General features: G+C 36.8%; 2 protein-coding genes across 2 annotated transcripts in view; both read left to right on the top strand.

The window, feature by feature from the left end:
• The first annotated feature begins 2159 nt into the window (after positions 1-2159).
• Positions 2160-4792, top strand: dynlt2b (dynein light chain Tctex-type 2B). The gene is made up of 5 exons (XM_056378622.1): positions 2160-2206; positions 2760-2893; positions 3883-3952; positions 4575-4638; positions 4745-4792. The coding sequence occupies exons 1-5, from the start codon at positions 2160-2162 to the stop codon at positions 4790-4792; spliced, it is 363 nt and encodes a 120-aa protein (XP_056234597.1).
• The window catches only part of LOC130170441 (hydroxylysine kinase-like), a 57900-nt gene continuing 49455 nt past the window's right edge, over positions 4622-13066 (top strand). The window contains exons 1-2 of the mRNA XM_056377713.1: positions 4622-4638; positions 4745-4839. Of these exons, the coding sequence (XP_056233688.1) occupies positions 4833-4839 (7 nt within the window). The 5' untranslated portion in view covers positions 4622-4638; positions 4745-4832. The remainder of the gene's footprint in view (positions 4639-4744; positions 4840-13066) is intronic.

Consider the following 13066-nt stretch of genomic DNA (forward strand, 5'->3'; position numbering starts at 1 on the left):
GAAACTTAGAGGAAAACGAAACTTAAAATTTGTTTCCTTAAGTTTCAGATCTAATTTCACTATTAAGGAAATGACCAAGATGGGGGAAAGGCTTGTGTTGCTCAGTCAGATGTTGAAAAATACAATTAGTCACTGAATAGTCTACTTGTGAGAAAGATAAGTATACACAGAAAAGTAGTATGTGCTAGGCAGTCTGAAGAAAATGTAACTACTCTTTGTTTATGTGGGTCATTGTGGTCTTGTATGCCTGGAGGTCAGAGTCTATTTTTTAGATTCATCACAACATCACAAGATCACGCTCTCAATTGTTTTTACGTGTGTGTATTTACTGACTAGTCAGGAGGAGGCAGGCTGCAAGAGAAATGGAAACTTATAGTTTTCCATAGTTGTGTTTGTGAAATACTGCCACCTGCTGAAGGTTTTCTGCCTCACATCCAACAGTGCACCTATATACAGTTGTATGTAAAAATGTCAATAGTATGGGTCCCCCCAGGGGGACCCATACTATTGACATGGTGCTTAAAATTAAACATTAAACTCGTAAACCTGAATTTCTTCCAGGAGAACAATGCATGTAGACACCTGTTGTTAGCAGCTCATTGTAACAAACCAATAAAAAAACATCATTTGCAGGTTTAATGTCTGAAGGGCGAGTAATTCGATTCATGTAATTTGAAATTTGTACCTCATGAAGGACCTGTACATAATGATGATTAGTACTGAATGTCATGAACTACAGCATTCAGCCATTAGCTTCAATATTATCAGACATGTAAAGCCTTTTTGTTTACCCCTTTGGCTGTTTGACACAAGCATGATTGATTTGAAATTCACACAAGCAACTTTAATTTTTCTAATAGAGCTTCATGTAGATTTGTAAGAGAATCGTTGGATTTGTGTTGTTTAATTGACTAGTATTTTCTAGCATTGCATTTAGCTTATGCAGATGTTGGATGGTGCAGCCAGGGGAACCCTTGTTATTATGCAGATATTTGACCTATACTGTATGTGATACATACTAAAGAATATATCTGGATTGAAATAAAAAGAAACACCAATTTTAATATGTACGGTGTAATGTGGAAAAATCTATAAACATTTTTTTTCAATTAGTATGTGGGAGATTTGAAATTTGAGAAATGGGAGATATGGATGGTGTAAAGTTCCCAGTATCCCTATTGCTGTAAAAGTCAGACACTGATCTTTAGATCCAAACAGTAGTCTTAATTTGCTCCTGAAATCATTGCACTTTGTGCTCCTTTCGTCAGGCAAGTGAATCCAAATGAGACATGTTCAGATTTGACTGCAGCTGAAGAGGCCTTGAAAGCAGAAGAGTTCAGAACTCATGATGAAAACCTCAGTTAATTGGAAGCACCATGTTACCTCTTTGAATACCACCCTGCTCATACTGATTCATGTAGGAGTAAAAGGAGGGGGTTGAAATGAAAGAGATGGGGAGGTTATAGTAACATTTTAGAAGACTATTATATCAAGTAAGGCTTTCCTTGTCATTGACAGAAAATTGTGACTAAAGATAAAAAGAAGGCATATTGATTCCTCTTAAACATTACTGATAAAAGACAGAAATACATATAGTAGAAGACAGAAGCAGTTTGGTTTAGGGCAGATGTTTAGGCAACATCTTTGAGTTGAAGAGTTGATATTTGCAAAACATATAGCAGAAACTGAGGTGCCCTTGGATCTTAACCCCAAACTGCTACAGTGGAGCCGCTAAGAGGCCAACAGATCAGACAGATCAGTGACTGCACAAGACAGCTTCCAGTCAGATGTGAATTTATGTGTATTTTAACTCTGTGGGATCATTAATATCTGTATGCCTCTACTTCCTGGGTTTTCCTGGGCGTTTTCACCTGCTTTCAAAAGAATATCAGTCAGAAGGAGGAATAAAAAAAATATTTAAAAAAATGAAAAAAAGAAAGATGAATCAAGTCTATTCAATTAAAAAAAAAAAAGATTTTAACAGAACTAAATTTATAGGAAACACCCCACGATGTACTGATTTCTATTACCGGAAGTATTCACCATACTCTTATTTTGAAACAGGAAACAAGGACAAGAAGTCTCTATGGTAACGGTTATAACTCCACAAAGATTAGCTCGTTAGCAACGTCCTGTTGAAGCCATACTATTAACTCGCCATGGAGGGGTCAGATACATACCTCATACGACCTAATCATCAACACAAGTGAGTTGGTCAAAGTGGTTCGATATCATTTCTAGCGGGTAACGTTAGCTTTCAGCTAACGAGTTCATTGCTGACGACAGATTGCTCGCTAGCCACTATATCAGTGTTTTCCAGTGTTACTTGCTATCTTGCTAGTACTTGCGATAGTTAACGGACGGTTTGTTACATAGCTAATAACATTAGCTGTGTACATATGTGGGAAAAGTGTTAAAGTCCCTCCAGTCTCCAGCCCAATGTTGGTAAATGATGTGTGGCCGTGTTAATGCATTTATCTGCCTCATTGTTGACCTGGGTTAAGAAGTTTACTGAACTTCCTCAGGTGTCTTCTGCAGGAACCTCAGGAATGCATACAATGAAATTATACCAAAACACTCAAATTCAACACTTCAAAGAATTGCATTTAAAGCACACAACGGAAATGAATAGATATATACTACAATATAATATATTACTCATGATGTGGGGCATTGATACAAGTGTAAAACCATCATTTATTAAGAGATTTCTACATGTACTGTGGGAGCCTGATGATGCTCACTGTTAAATCTTCTAGGTTTAAACCAGCCATTGTAAAGGAGTGCATTCGTGAAATAGTGAGGGAGCGACTGTCTGGACTGAAGTACGACACAGAGGAAGTCTCGGGGCTGTCCCGTTCACTGGCAGAGTGCATTAAGGACAAAGTGAAGAGTGAGTGATGCTTTTCCTCTCTCTTGTGATCCAGATACCTATTTGAATAAGAGTAGGAAAACTGAAGAAGTGTTGCTCAGTTGTGTCATTTCACAGGTTGATTTGATATTCATTACACCAGTGAAATGGCAATGGAAGTACAGAGTCTGATATTGGCTAAATTCATTGTAAGGTAATGCACAAACAAAATTAGAATAGTAAAAAAGTGATATTATTTTCGTTTGAACATGTCCTTTTCAGTTATTGATGCTCTCTGTTGTTAAGGGTGACAGATTAAATATATTGTTCCATTTGGTGTGGCTGGCAGTACAGGAATCCCTTAGAGATGGAAACAAGTACAATGTTAAGTGGATAAAAATGAAATTTTTAGAATGAGGCTGAATATAACGATATTTGTCTCTACAAATATAGTTAACAGATAAAATATCTCCCATTTAAAAAAAAAAAAAAAAAAAAAAAAAAAAAAAAAAAAAAAAAAACTGCTTCTAGTAAAATGTTTTTTTTGCGACTCAAGTCACCATTGTCTCAGCCCTGTTTATTTTTGCAATTCTCCCCTGTCCCCTGCCACTCTCCATTCATCCACCAGATATCCTCGGAGTTTCCTCTTTGTCTTGGTCACCTGACTCCCACACCCACCTGCTCACCTGCTCCCCATTTCCTCAGGAGCTCATAGTTTTCATGTCAGCTGTCTTTCCCTTGTCATTTGCCAGATCATTGCATCATGCATGTTCTGCATGTTGTTAGTGTTCTTGCCATCCTGTTACCTGTTTTGTTCCATCTATGCCCACCAGCTTGCCTGCTGGCCTGCCTGTAAACCTTTCTTATCACCATCTCCTGTAATAAAGTTACTGAATTTTTTTGGCCTGGCTGGTATGCGTCAGCACCTAAAACCTCCCTCCTGTTGCCTCATACAAACCACGATTACTTAATTGAATGCTACACAGCAAATTTATATACAACTATTATAGCTAATTTCTCTTCTTCAACAGATGCAGGATTTGACCGATATAAGCTGGTCGTGCAGGTGGTCATTGGAGAACAACGGGGGCAGGGAGTCAAGTGAGTGATTATTTTGTACTGGTAAACACAAACTAGCTGTTACAGTTTGTAAAACAGTATAGTTTAGTGGTATACTATGTTGTCTGGGGAGAGCAAGTGATACATTTCTTGTCTGTTGACGACAGGTTGAGAGGAACCCAGAGATTTTTGGCTTCATAGTATTTCTACAGCAAAGAACTTGTCAACAGAGTGGCACAGGCACTTTCACTTCAGTGTCCTTACAGTATACAGTATTTAGAACATTTTAGAAAATTTTCACTGGCAATGAGCTGAAGGCATTATCTAACTAATATTTCCTGATAATGTTGCCTTCTTTCTTGCTGTGATTAAAGTTTTAATATAGCATTATTCAAGCAATTTTTCATTCGCAGTAGCTAGCATCTGATAGCCCAGCATCAGATAATAATTTGCAGTAGTGTAGTCAAATTAGCTCAGCTCTGCTCTTCACTTTTACATAATCAATGTTTATAAATAACCAGTGAAATTAAAAATGTTGTGTTATGAAGATGGTTTCAAGTAAACTTATTGACCCTGCACCACATGGGTATTGACTCAACACATTTTTGGCTTGTAGTTTGTCATGTTTTATTATCTGTAAGCTTTCTTTATTTTTGTGTTTTAGGATGTCTTCCAGGTGTTTGTGGGATGCTGACACAGACAATTATGCAGAAGATGTCTTCATGAACGTAGGTGGCTTTGTTCTGATCACTCTGTTGGGAAGGGGAGTAGAATGGGGGGGCAGACCTCTCAAAGACAGTTTTTTCTTCAATTCTCTTTGTTTCACCTCTTCAGGACAGCTTGTTCTGTGCAGTGGCAGTTTTTGGAAGCTATTACTACTGATGACCAGAGGGTGGATGACGGAAGTCTTTCAGATGAAAAGATGAGAGGTGAACATCCACATGACACTGCTCACTGTCAGCATTTCGGGTCCACGGTGCGTTGATCTGAAGTAACTGTGTATGTAACTGCTGCATCTTGAGATCCACACAGATGACATCTAGTGTACAAGTGATGGATATTTGTGCTGAGAGTTACTAAAACGAAGGATTTCACCAGAAATACATATATTTTATATATATTATTATAAAGGACAGATCCAGTGCTTGGAGCACTTTCAGCTGCAAAAACACAGTAAATGCAACACAATGTTATTTAGTACATTGTGTATTTGTACTGCACTCTGACTTGACTTGCACAGCAGCTACAGTAGAGGTCGGTCAGTATTTGTCTTGTTTGTCAGCATCATAATGGGGATAACTACTGCAGGCCAGCTGTTGTAATTTTACTGTATTTGAACAGGAAAGACTTCTAAAATTTGAACTAGTTTCTTTTTAGTGCATCAACACCTTTATGATCATTATCAAAATTCTGCTCACCTCTTTACACACTGCTGCCTTTCTATTTTTCTATGACTGAAGTCCTTGTAAATATTGATCAGCGGTTAGTTCGTGTTTGACATTGATTTTGTTATCTCTTATTGTGGTCATCGTGTTCAATGGTAAAAACAAATCTAATACAGAAGTGATGTTTTTTTTTTTTTTTAAAAGTATATTTTTTGGGGCTTTTATGCCTTTAATGGACAGCACAGTGGAGAGAGTCAGGAAACAGGGAGGCAGAGAGAAGGGGAATGACATGCAGTGAAAGGCCGTCCGATGCGGGATTCGAACCGGGGCCAACTGCAGCGAGGACTGTAGCCTCTACACATGGGGCGCCTGCTTAAACCACTACGCTACACGACGCCCTACAGAAGAATGTCTTATATCTCATACTTCGAAAAAAATGTTACCTTACTAATTTTCTTATCCTTGTTCTTAAATGCACTGTATATAGTACTGTAATATTATTGTATTAATAAATTATAATCACAATGAGCATTTGTAGATTTACCATAACATATCAAACCATCACTGAAACAACTTTGAACTCTTATGCTGCATTATACAGTTAATTGTTGGATTTCTCCAGGAAATGAACAGGATTACATTTTGGATTAAACAGATAGTGGCACTGCTCTCCCAGTACAAGAAGGCCAAGTAATAACATTATTTTTATGACATAATGAAAAGAGGTCGATGGTAACCCTGGTAATATCTTAATTTTGAAAAACATTGGCACTAACAGTAAAAGCAAGTCAACCATGGTTTGACTTGTTTATTTAAACTAAAACATGACAACAATTTTGATAAAATAGCAAATAACATATATTTGAAAAGTGAAAGATGAAAACACAAAGCTCCCTACTTACATATTTTCTAGCCAGACAGAGTTTTTTGGTTTGAGCTTCATTTATGATTTTTGGCTGTATTTGTGTGGTAACTTGGAAAGAATGAGATGCCACCTGACATCCTGAGACTGGATCTAGATTTTTGTCTTTTACATGGCTACTATATTTCACTAGTCACAGTGTACTGGAGGACTTGTGCTACACATAAAAATGACAACTATCTCATACATGCAAGAAAAATATATTTTTCCTCTGAAATGCTTAACAATTAATTGAAATATGGCTAAGTGCAATATCCAAACCACAGGAGCTTCAGTTTTTTTTCATAAAGGTAAGTATGTCACAACATACCATAAATTAAGCATTGTGGTGCTACAGAGATTGCTTGGCCTACAAATCATATTCTCCAGAGCTAAAGGAACATGCTTGTTTGTTGTTAGTTTTTTCAGTGAAAATGAAATGTAAAAATGACAATTCCAACTGAAATTATGACTCATACCACAATCGCAATATCTGCCAAAATAATTGCAATATGATTTATTTCTTTAATTTTTCAGTAGTTTGAGAAATTAGCCGCATTTTCCTTAAAAGTTAATTGCATTACCTTTTATAATTCTAATACAATAGTAATATTATATACGATACTCTGTTTTTTTTCCTCATGTATAGGACTTGTTAAGAATTTAAGCTTTAGACATATATTCACAATCACAGATGAGTCCCCCAGAGCAAAAATGGTGTGAACAGCTTTTTTAGTAACAGTTTGAGAGTTGTGTTTCTTTTATCCATAGTCTTATTGAAAGCTGTCCAAATATACTAAAGCTGAGACCATAGACCCATATCTACAAGTCTTTGGACTTTTCATAAGCTTTCAAGTCCATGTTTTGGTTCAAAAGCATTGTACTCTCAGAGGGTGAGAAGGACCAAGGTCAACAATTGCCCTCATCCTGGAGTAGTCTTGGTTGGGTTAGACCCTGATCAAACAGGATGTGGTTTTTACAGGTGGAGGCGTCTAATTTTTTTTTGTTGTGCCCTGGGTGCCTCATGTTTTAGACGCTCTGAGCGCCTTGCATTTTTACAGGAGCACTCTGAACACGTCAGGTTGCCAAAAAGTTCAACTCAGAGCAGAAAAAACATTTGTGGCTTTTCCCATTGTCCAATAAATTTTTGAAGCGGTCCCTCACTTGGAAACAACAATCATGGAGAAGAAACTAGAAGTGGCCTTTTCCTGGATACCTCTCTCTCTCTCTTTCAGAGGGTGACAATGATCTTCTTGATTGTGTTGGCTGGCTCAATTGTCAGTTGCATTGTGGCCATAAAAGAGTTCAGCTCATTCTGAATGAGTGTGTCTTGATGGACGAAGTAACTTCCTTCTAAGACCGCCAAAAATCTATCTTATGAGCTTGTTTTTGTTCCTCAGCCGGAAGCTCAACTGGCTCTACTGTCACTGAGCCCTTCTGCCTTCTCCAATCTGTCTCTTATCTCTTTGTGTTTTCCTCAGGTTTGAGTCAGAGATGGATTTGAAAACTATGTTAGTCACTGATAGGCGATTAGCTAATGCAAGCAAAACTTCTGCCTCCTCTAACACAATTCTCTGTTCCCTCATGGTCATGCCCTTGGTCAGGACTCGCCCACAGTCAAGTCTGTCATTGGTAGCGTGAGTGCAGGTGATACTTGAGCAAGTAAGTAGGTGTAATTAAGGGGAAAGATTGCAGGCCACACACATAAAACAAAAAAAGTCTATTAATCTAAGTATCAAAACAGAACCACTAACCACCAGACACAAGGTAATTCAGTCAAAACCCGACAAACTGGGAAAATATATATATCCTGTGCTCATCTGACGGGAGACATTCCTTTAAAAAAATACTGAAACTATAATATCTAGCCAAGCCATCCTGAAATAAGATGCTTGGTTTAAAAACACCGACAATAGCAGTTAGACACAATACAAACATTTAAAAGCATTTCATACTATTTGTACAGACTGAAATGAAAAATGTCTTTTAGCTACTTCCTCTTGGGGATTAAAATTAATTCAATGATGTTTTGGTCCACAGAGGATTTCATCAGAGTCAGAGCCATTATATTCTTGATCTTGTTTTACATGAACGGCCAGTCTTTTAACTATTTCTTGAGGAGAAACTAGTGTAAAGCCAAAAGAAGAATTTTATTTCCCAATAAATAATAATAATTTGTACTGTATGTTGGTTCAAAAATATGTTTGACATTTCTAGCAGCTTGTTAGTATAGTTAAGGGTCAACTTTGCTTTTGTGTTTTGATAGTGGTAATTTTGAGAATCTTTGTTCCATTTAGAAGATATTATGATGTTATCATTATGACTTATTTTGTGGCATTTTTGCCTCATTAAAAAGTGTCTCAGTCTATTGCATTCTGTTGCAGCAGTTTCCTGCTGTTGCTCATTTCACTTTTGATTTATGACTCCTCAAAGACTGTATTTGCAGCTATCACCGGTTATCTGACAGCTCTGGAAACTCTCCTTCTCTATAATTTGTCAGTGAAACTGAGACACCGTCCCTCAGTCAGACAGGAGGTCATTTTAAGATATTCTTTCTTTGGTAAATACTCTCCTGTTAATTTCAGCAAACCAGCCTCCAGGGGAATAATAGATCCTTTTCAGACTATATATATATATATATATAAAGTCTAATGAGACAGAAGTGAGCAGTTGAAATGATCAAGCTTAGCTGAGTCAATTAGTCAAATGACTCATACTCTGATTACATATAAATGCCAAAGTCTGTTTTCCCATTCTTTGCTCGATTGGATGAATAAGAGTGACAGAAAAGGCAGAGAGCTATTGCTGGGTTGTACCTGTTTCATTTAATTTTCATCTCAATAATTTATTGTAGCACATCTTTACATCTTATTAACATCATTGAAGTTTCTGCTGTTGTGACACATCTCATTCACACTAATAATCTTCCATTTGATGAAACTAAGCAGAAATCATACAAATTACTTGAACTGCTTTTTTTTTAGTTATTTATGTTCTTCGTGATGTATGTATGCCAGTGACAAGTATGAAAATATTTGACTACAAGATACCATCTTTGACCAAGTAGTGGTGATAAAGATCATAACAGCAAATCTAATCTACTGCTTTCTGCTGTATTTTTTTTTGGTAATATCAGAATGTAATCCTACAGTTTCCATAATGTTTTGCCAATCTGACTAAGCATTTCAAGAAAGAAATGCTCAGAGACATGACAGAGAAAAAGAACAAATAAAGCGATTTATTGCTTTGTTATGACTGCGCAGCATACACTTTCAAATGTCAGAAGAATGACATCAAGTTATATTAAGCGCTAATTACTTTTGGTTTTTATGCAAAACCCCCCCCCAAAAAACAGGAATTTATTGCCATTCATATTGAATGTAAAAACACACAAATATGAATGAAGAATGAAAATAGCATTTGCAGAGAAAACAGACTGTCAAACTACACTGAGTTCGAAAGTTCAAAAACATTAACTGAAGCACCTGACTTGTATCTGCACTGCTGCCACATGGTTGGCTGATTGGATAATTGCATGAATAAAGTAATTGCCAATAATGTGCTCAGTGAGTGTACGGTTAACTGTAAACTGTGGTGAACATTGAGCTCTATCGGTTGGATGCTCACCAAAAATGGATCACACATTTATTATAGAAATAAACCTCAAGATCAGGGGTGTAACAATGCATTTAAAAAAGCCTAAAGGCATGACATAGCAGGATTTGTCACCCTGATTAAATTCAGGGGGACATCTGGTTGTCTGTAAAAAATACTTAAGTAAATACATTGTAGCTAATTATAATAGAGTTATGCCAGAATTCTTTCTGAATGTGTTTATGCAGTGGGTTGCGCAGCACCCCTTGACAATTTAAGTAGAGGTATTGATGTTGCTTTTCCATGTGAATTCACGATGACAGATGCTGACTGTTGGATGTTTTCCGCTCAGGGGGTAGTTATTGTGGCGACTTATGCAAACCCTCGATTATACTCTGCTCTCTCCTCCCTGCTGTCTGTTGTTGAGGAAGCAATGTTAAGGTGTTTTAGATTATAGATGTGGAGAATATTGTGACTGACTTGATTCACTAATGTGGCTTGAAATTTCATATTTATTAAAACAAATTATCAGATATTTGAAAATGAGTGAAGGGAGTTCTCTGTTTATGTGTTCCTGTTGTTTTAAAGCCAAGAAAATATCAAAACGTCCAAGTTAAACAAGAAAATGTGCCTAAACAAATCTCACATTGTGAGAATATGCCTTTTGTAACTGCCTTCCAGATACACATATGTGTTTTCTGATCGGAGGCTCCTGTTGGCAGGATGGCGTAATGTATAATTACTTTTCAAACCTATTACAAAACACTGTTGCAAAAATTTTTTTTTTTTCTCATCTTATACAGCTATGGGTAAGGTTTGGTGAGGTTAAGTACGGACTTGGTAGGGAAAGATGATGTGCTGGGGTTAAAAAAACTACTTAGTTAAAGTAGAGCATGATTGTGAATTGGATTAAAATGACTACTTCATGTTTAAAAGAAACCAGTTTTGACTATTGGCAGGATTTGGAAAATGAGGGCCAGTTTCCAGTTTCAAAGTCTTGATTTTTTGTTGACCCATGTATTCACCCTGAGCTCCTCCCTATGTGGACATTATGGCTTTATAACAAAATCTCTATTTCCTCCTTTGCTCTTGATGGGCAATGGTTATAATTCTTATGGCTACTAGAGGTCTTTATCACATGAACATAATTTGTCGTTGCAACATAGTTTGCTGAAACAACTGGGTGGACAGTCTCAGTAGATCTCACCATCTGAAAAGGCTGGCATTTCAACCGAAAATTATAAGTATCCTTACACTAAAATGTGCCTCTTTCTCAGTACGGACATGTCTTCCTACGGGGGCCTTTCATCCCACTTATCCACAGTCAAGGTCACAGTAAGACACCGAAACACTTAACAGGCAAAGGTGAGAAATAAATTAATATGCTAAACAAAAATGTGATGTTGTTGGTGGAAAATACTGCCATGTATAACACAAAATCAATTTAACTAATGCAATATAATTGTAAAATATCATGAATAATTTTTTACCTGACCTTTATGCTCAGAAAAATACATTCAACCTTCTTGTTTTCTAACTTGATGGCCCGTTTTTTCTAATATTTGTAAAGTAGACAGGTCAGCTTTCCTCACTATTTATGTCATGTTGTGTTACCTAAGTCTTCCATCTTCAGTCCACAGTTTCCCATTGCTAATTCCCATGAGCCTGTGTAGTGATTAAGCATTTCCATTGATTTTTTAGAGTAAACTCTCAACTCCTGAGTCTTAATTGATTTCCAGGCTTAAAGCCAACAGATGTACTTAAATACCTGCCCTTCAGAATTTAATCCAGAACTGCTCTGGTTGGACAAGAAGCAGAGGCAATTCCCTTTACAGTCTAAATGTGTGAGTAAGTGTGAAGCTGAGTGGCGTTGAAGGGAACAGCCCACCGTGACTAAATTAATTTAGTGGATGAGCTGCTTGTGAATAAAAAGACATGGTGACTTTCATGGTCTTATTTAATCTATGTTTTCGCTTTTATAACTTTGATACCGTACACCTCTGCACCAGAGTGTCACATTACTCTCACAGGACCTTGTTCGAGGCCTTCATAGCTACCCTTTGTAAATGACTCAGACAGAGATTGAACATCAGAGTGTTCAAAGACAGATATTCCTCTTATCATCATTTAAAGGGCCTTTTTACTTGCTATATGAGCAGTAAATGTTCTCTTAGTCAAAGGGATAACCTGCTAAAGTAATTTGCAGGTTAAGCATGATGTTGTTGTGTTATCTCATTTACGGATGGCTTTATGGTTTATGTTTGAAGCATGACTTGAAGTGTAATCTACCTATATAACAGCATCACTCATTGCTTATTCAAGGTTACTTTGAGTTATCCTCCATTTTTATTTTATAGTTATTGAGATTCATAGACACATGTTTTATAATTCATGAACATGGGTCTGTGGCTCAGCGGCACAGTTTTCATGTTATGGGACTTTTTTCACAGCTGAGGATTTGCATATTACAAAGGTTATTCATCAAAGCAGACAGCAGCAGAAGAAAAATGTCACCCGCTTCGTTTGCTGCTTTGGCCTTTTTGGTTTACATAATTTGTCCATGTGCCATTGGTGATATCCCTTATTGGATATTGACCTTGAGAAATTATGCATCTGATCCATTCTATCTTTGCAAAATTTGCAATTCTGATATTTTTAGTGAGCTGATGTTTGCTTGATTGCATCATCAACAAAAACTAGGTAGCTAATATGGCTAATCAACAAATGTAATTCCAACCTGGCATCAGTATTCAGGTTTTTTGGAGTCTAAGGCTTTCACTTTCCAAACATTGTCATTTCCCCATGGACTGATATATGAAGGGGTGCATTCACACATACAGGGATGTGGCTCAACTCTGCCTGACTCTCAGCAGGCACTGATCATCAATGATTGAGGGGGGAAAAATTAAAAGAAAAGTATGTGAATGTTATTTCCTGCACTCACACATTTATCCCAGATAATAACACATTCTTAGCAAATTGCTGATATAAATATACTAACTGCACTAACAATTAGTCTGATCTTATACCTGACCTGACCTATTAGCTAATGTTAGATTATGTTGAATTTCTTATTTACTTAAAAGAGCACTGTGCTTTATTGCCTTGATTGATATTCAGTTATAGTGCGTTTTAGGTAAATATTATAAATACACATTGTCAGCTGTTCATCAAAAGTTACATTTTATCATTTTTTGCCCTGTCCAAAAAGATGGAGTGGATTTATGTGTAGTTTTATTGACACTTAGTAGTGAATGCAGGTAAGAAAGTGTGCCA

This window comes from Seriola aureovittata, chromosome 6 (genome assembly GCF_021018895.1).
Source record: "Seriola aureovittata isolate HTS-2021-v1 ecotype China chromosome 6, ASM2101889v1, whole genome shotgun sequence".
NCBI classification, from domain to species: Eukaryota; Metazoa; Chordata; class Actinopteri; order Carangiformes; family Carangidae; genus Seriola; species Seriola aureovittata.

Coding starts and splice junctions, on each gene's coding strand:
- dynlt2b (XM_056378622.1), top strand. CDS start 2,160: ATGGAGGGGTCAGATACATACCTCATACGACCTAATCATCAACACAA. Junction 2,207..2,759: donor CGACCTAATCATCAACACAA/GTGAGTTGGTCA, acceptor TAAATCTTCTAG/GTTTAAACCAGCCATTGTAA. Junction 3,953..4,574: donor CAACGGGGGCAGGGAGTCAA/GTGAGTGATTAT, acceptor TTTGTGTTTTAG/GATGTCTTCCAGGTGTTTGT.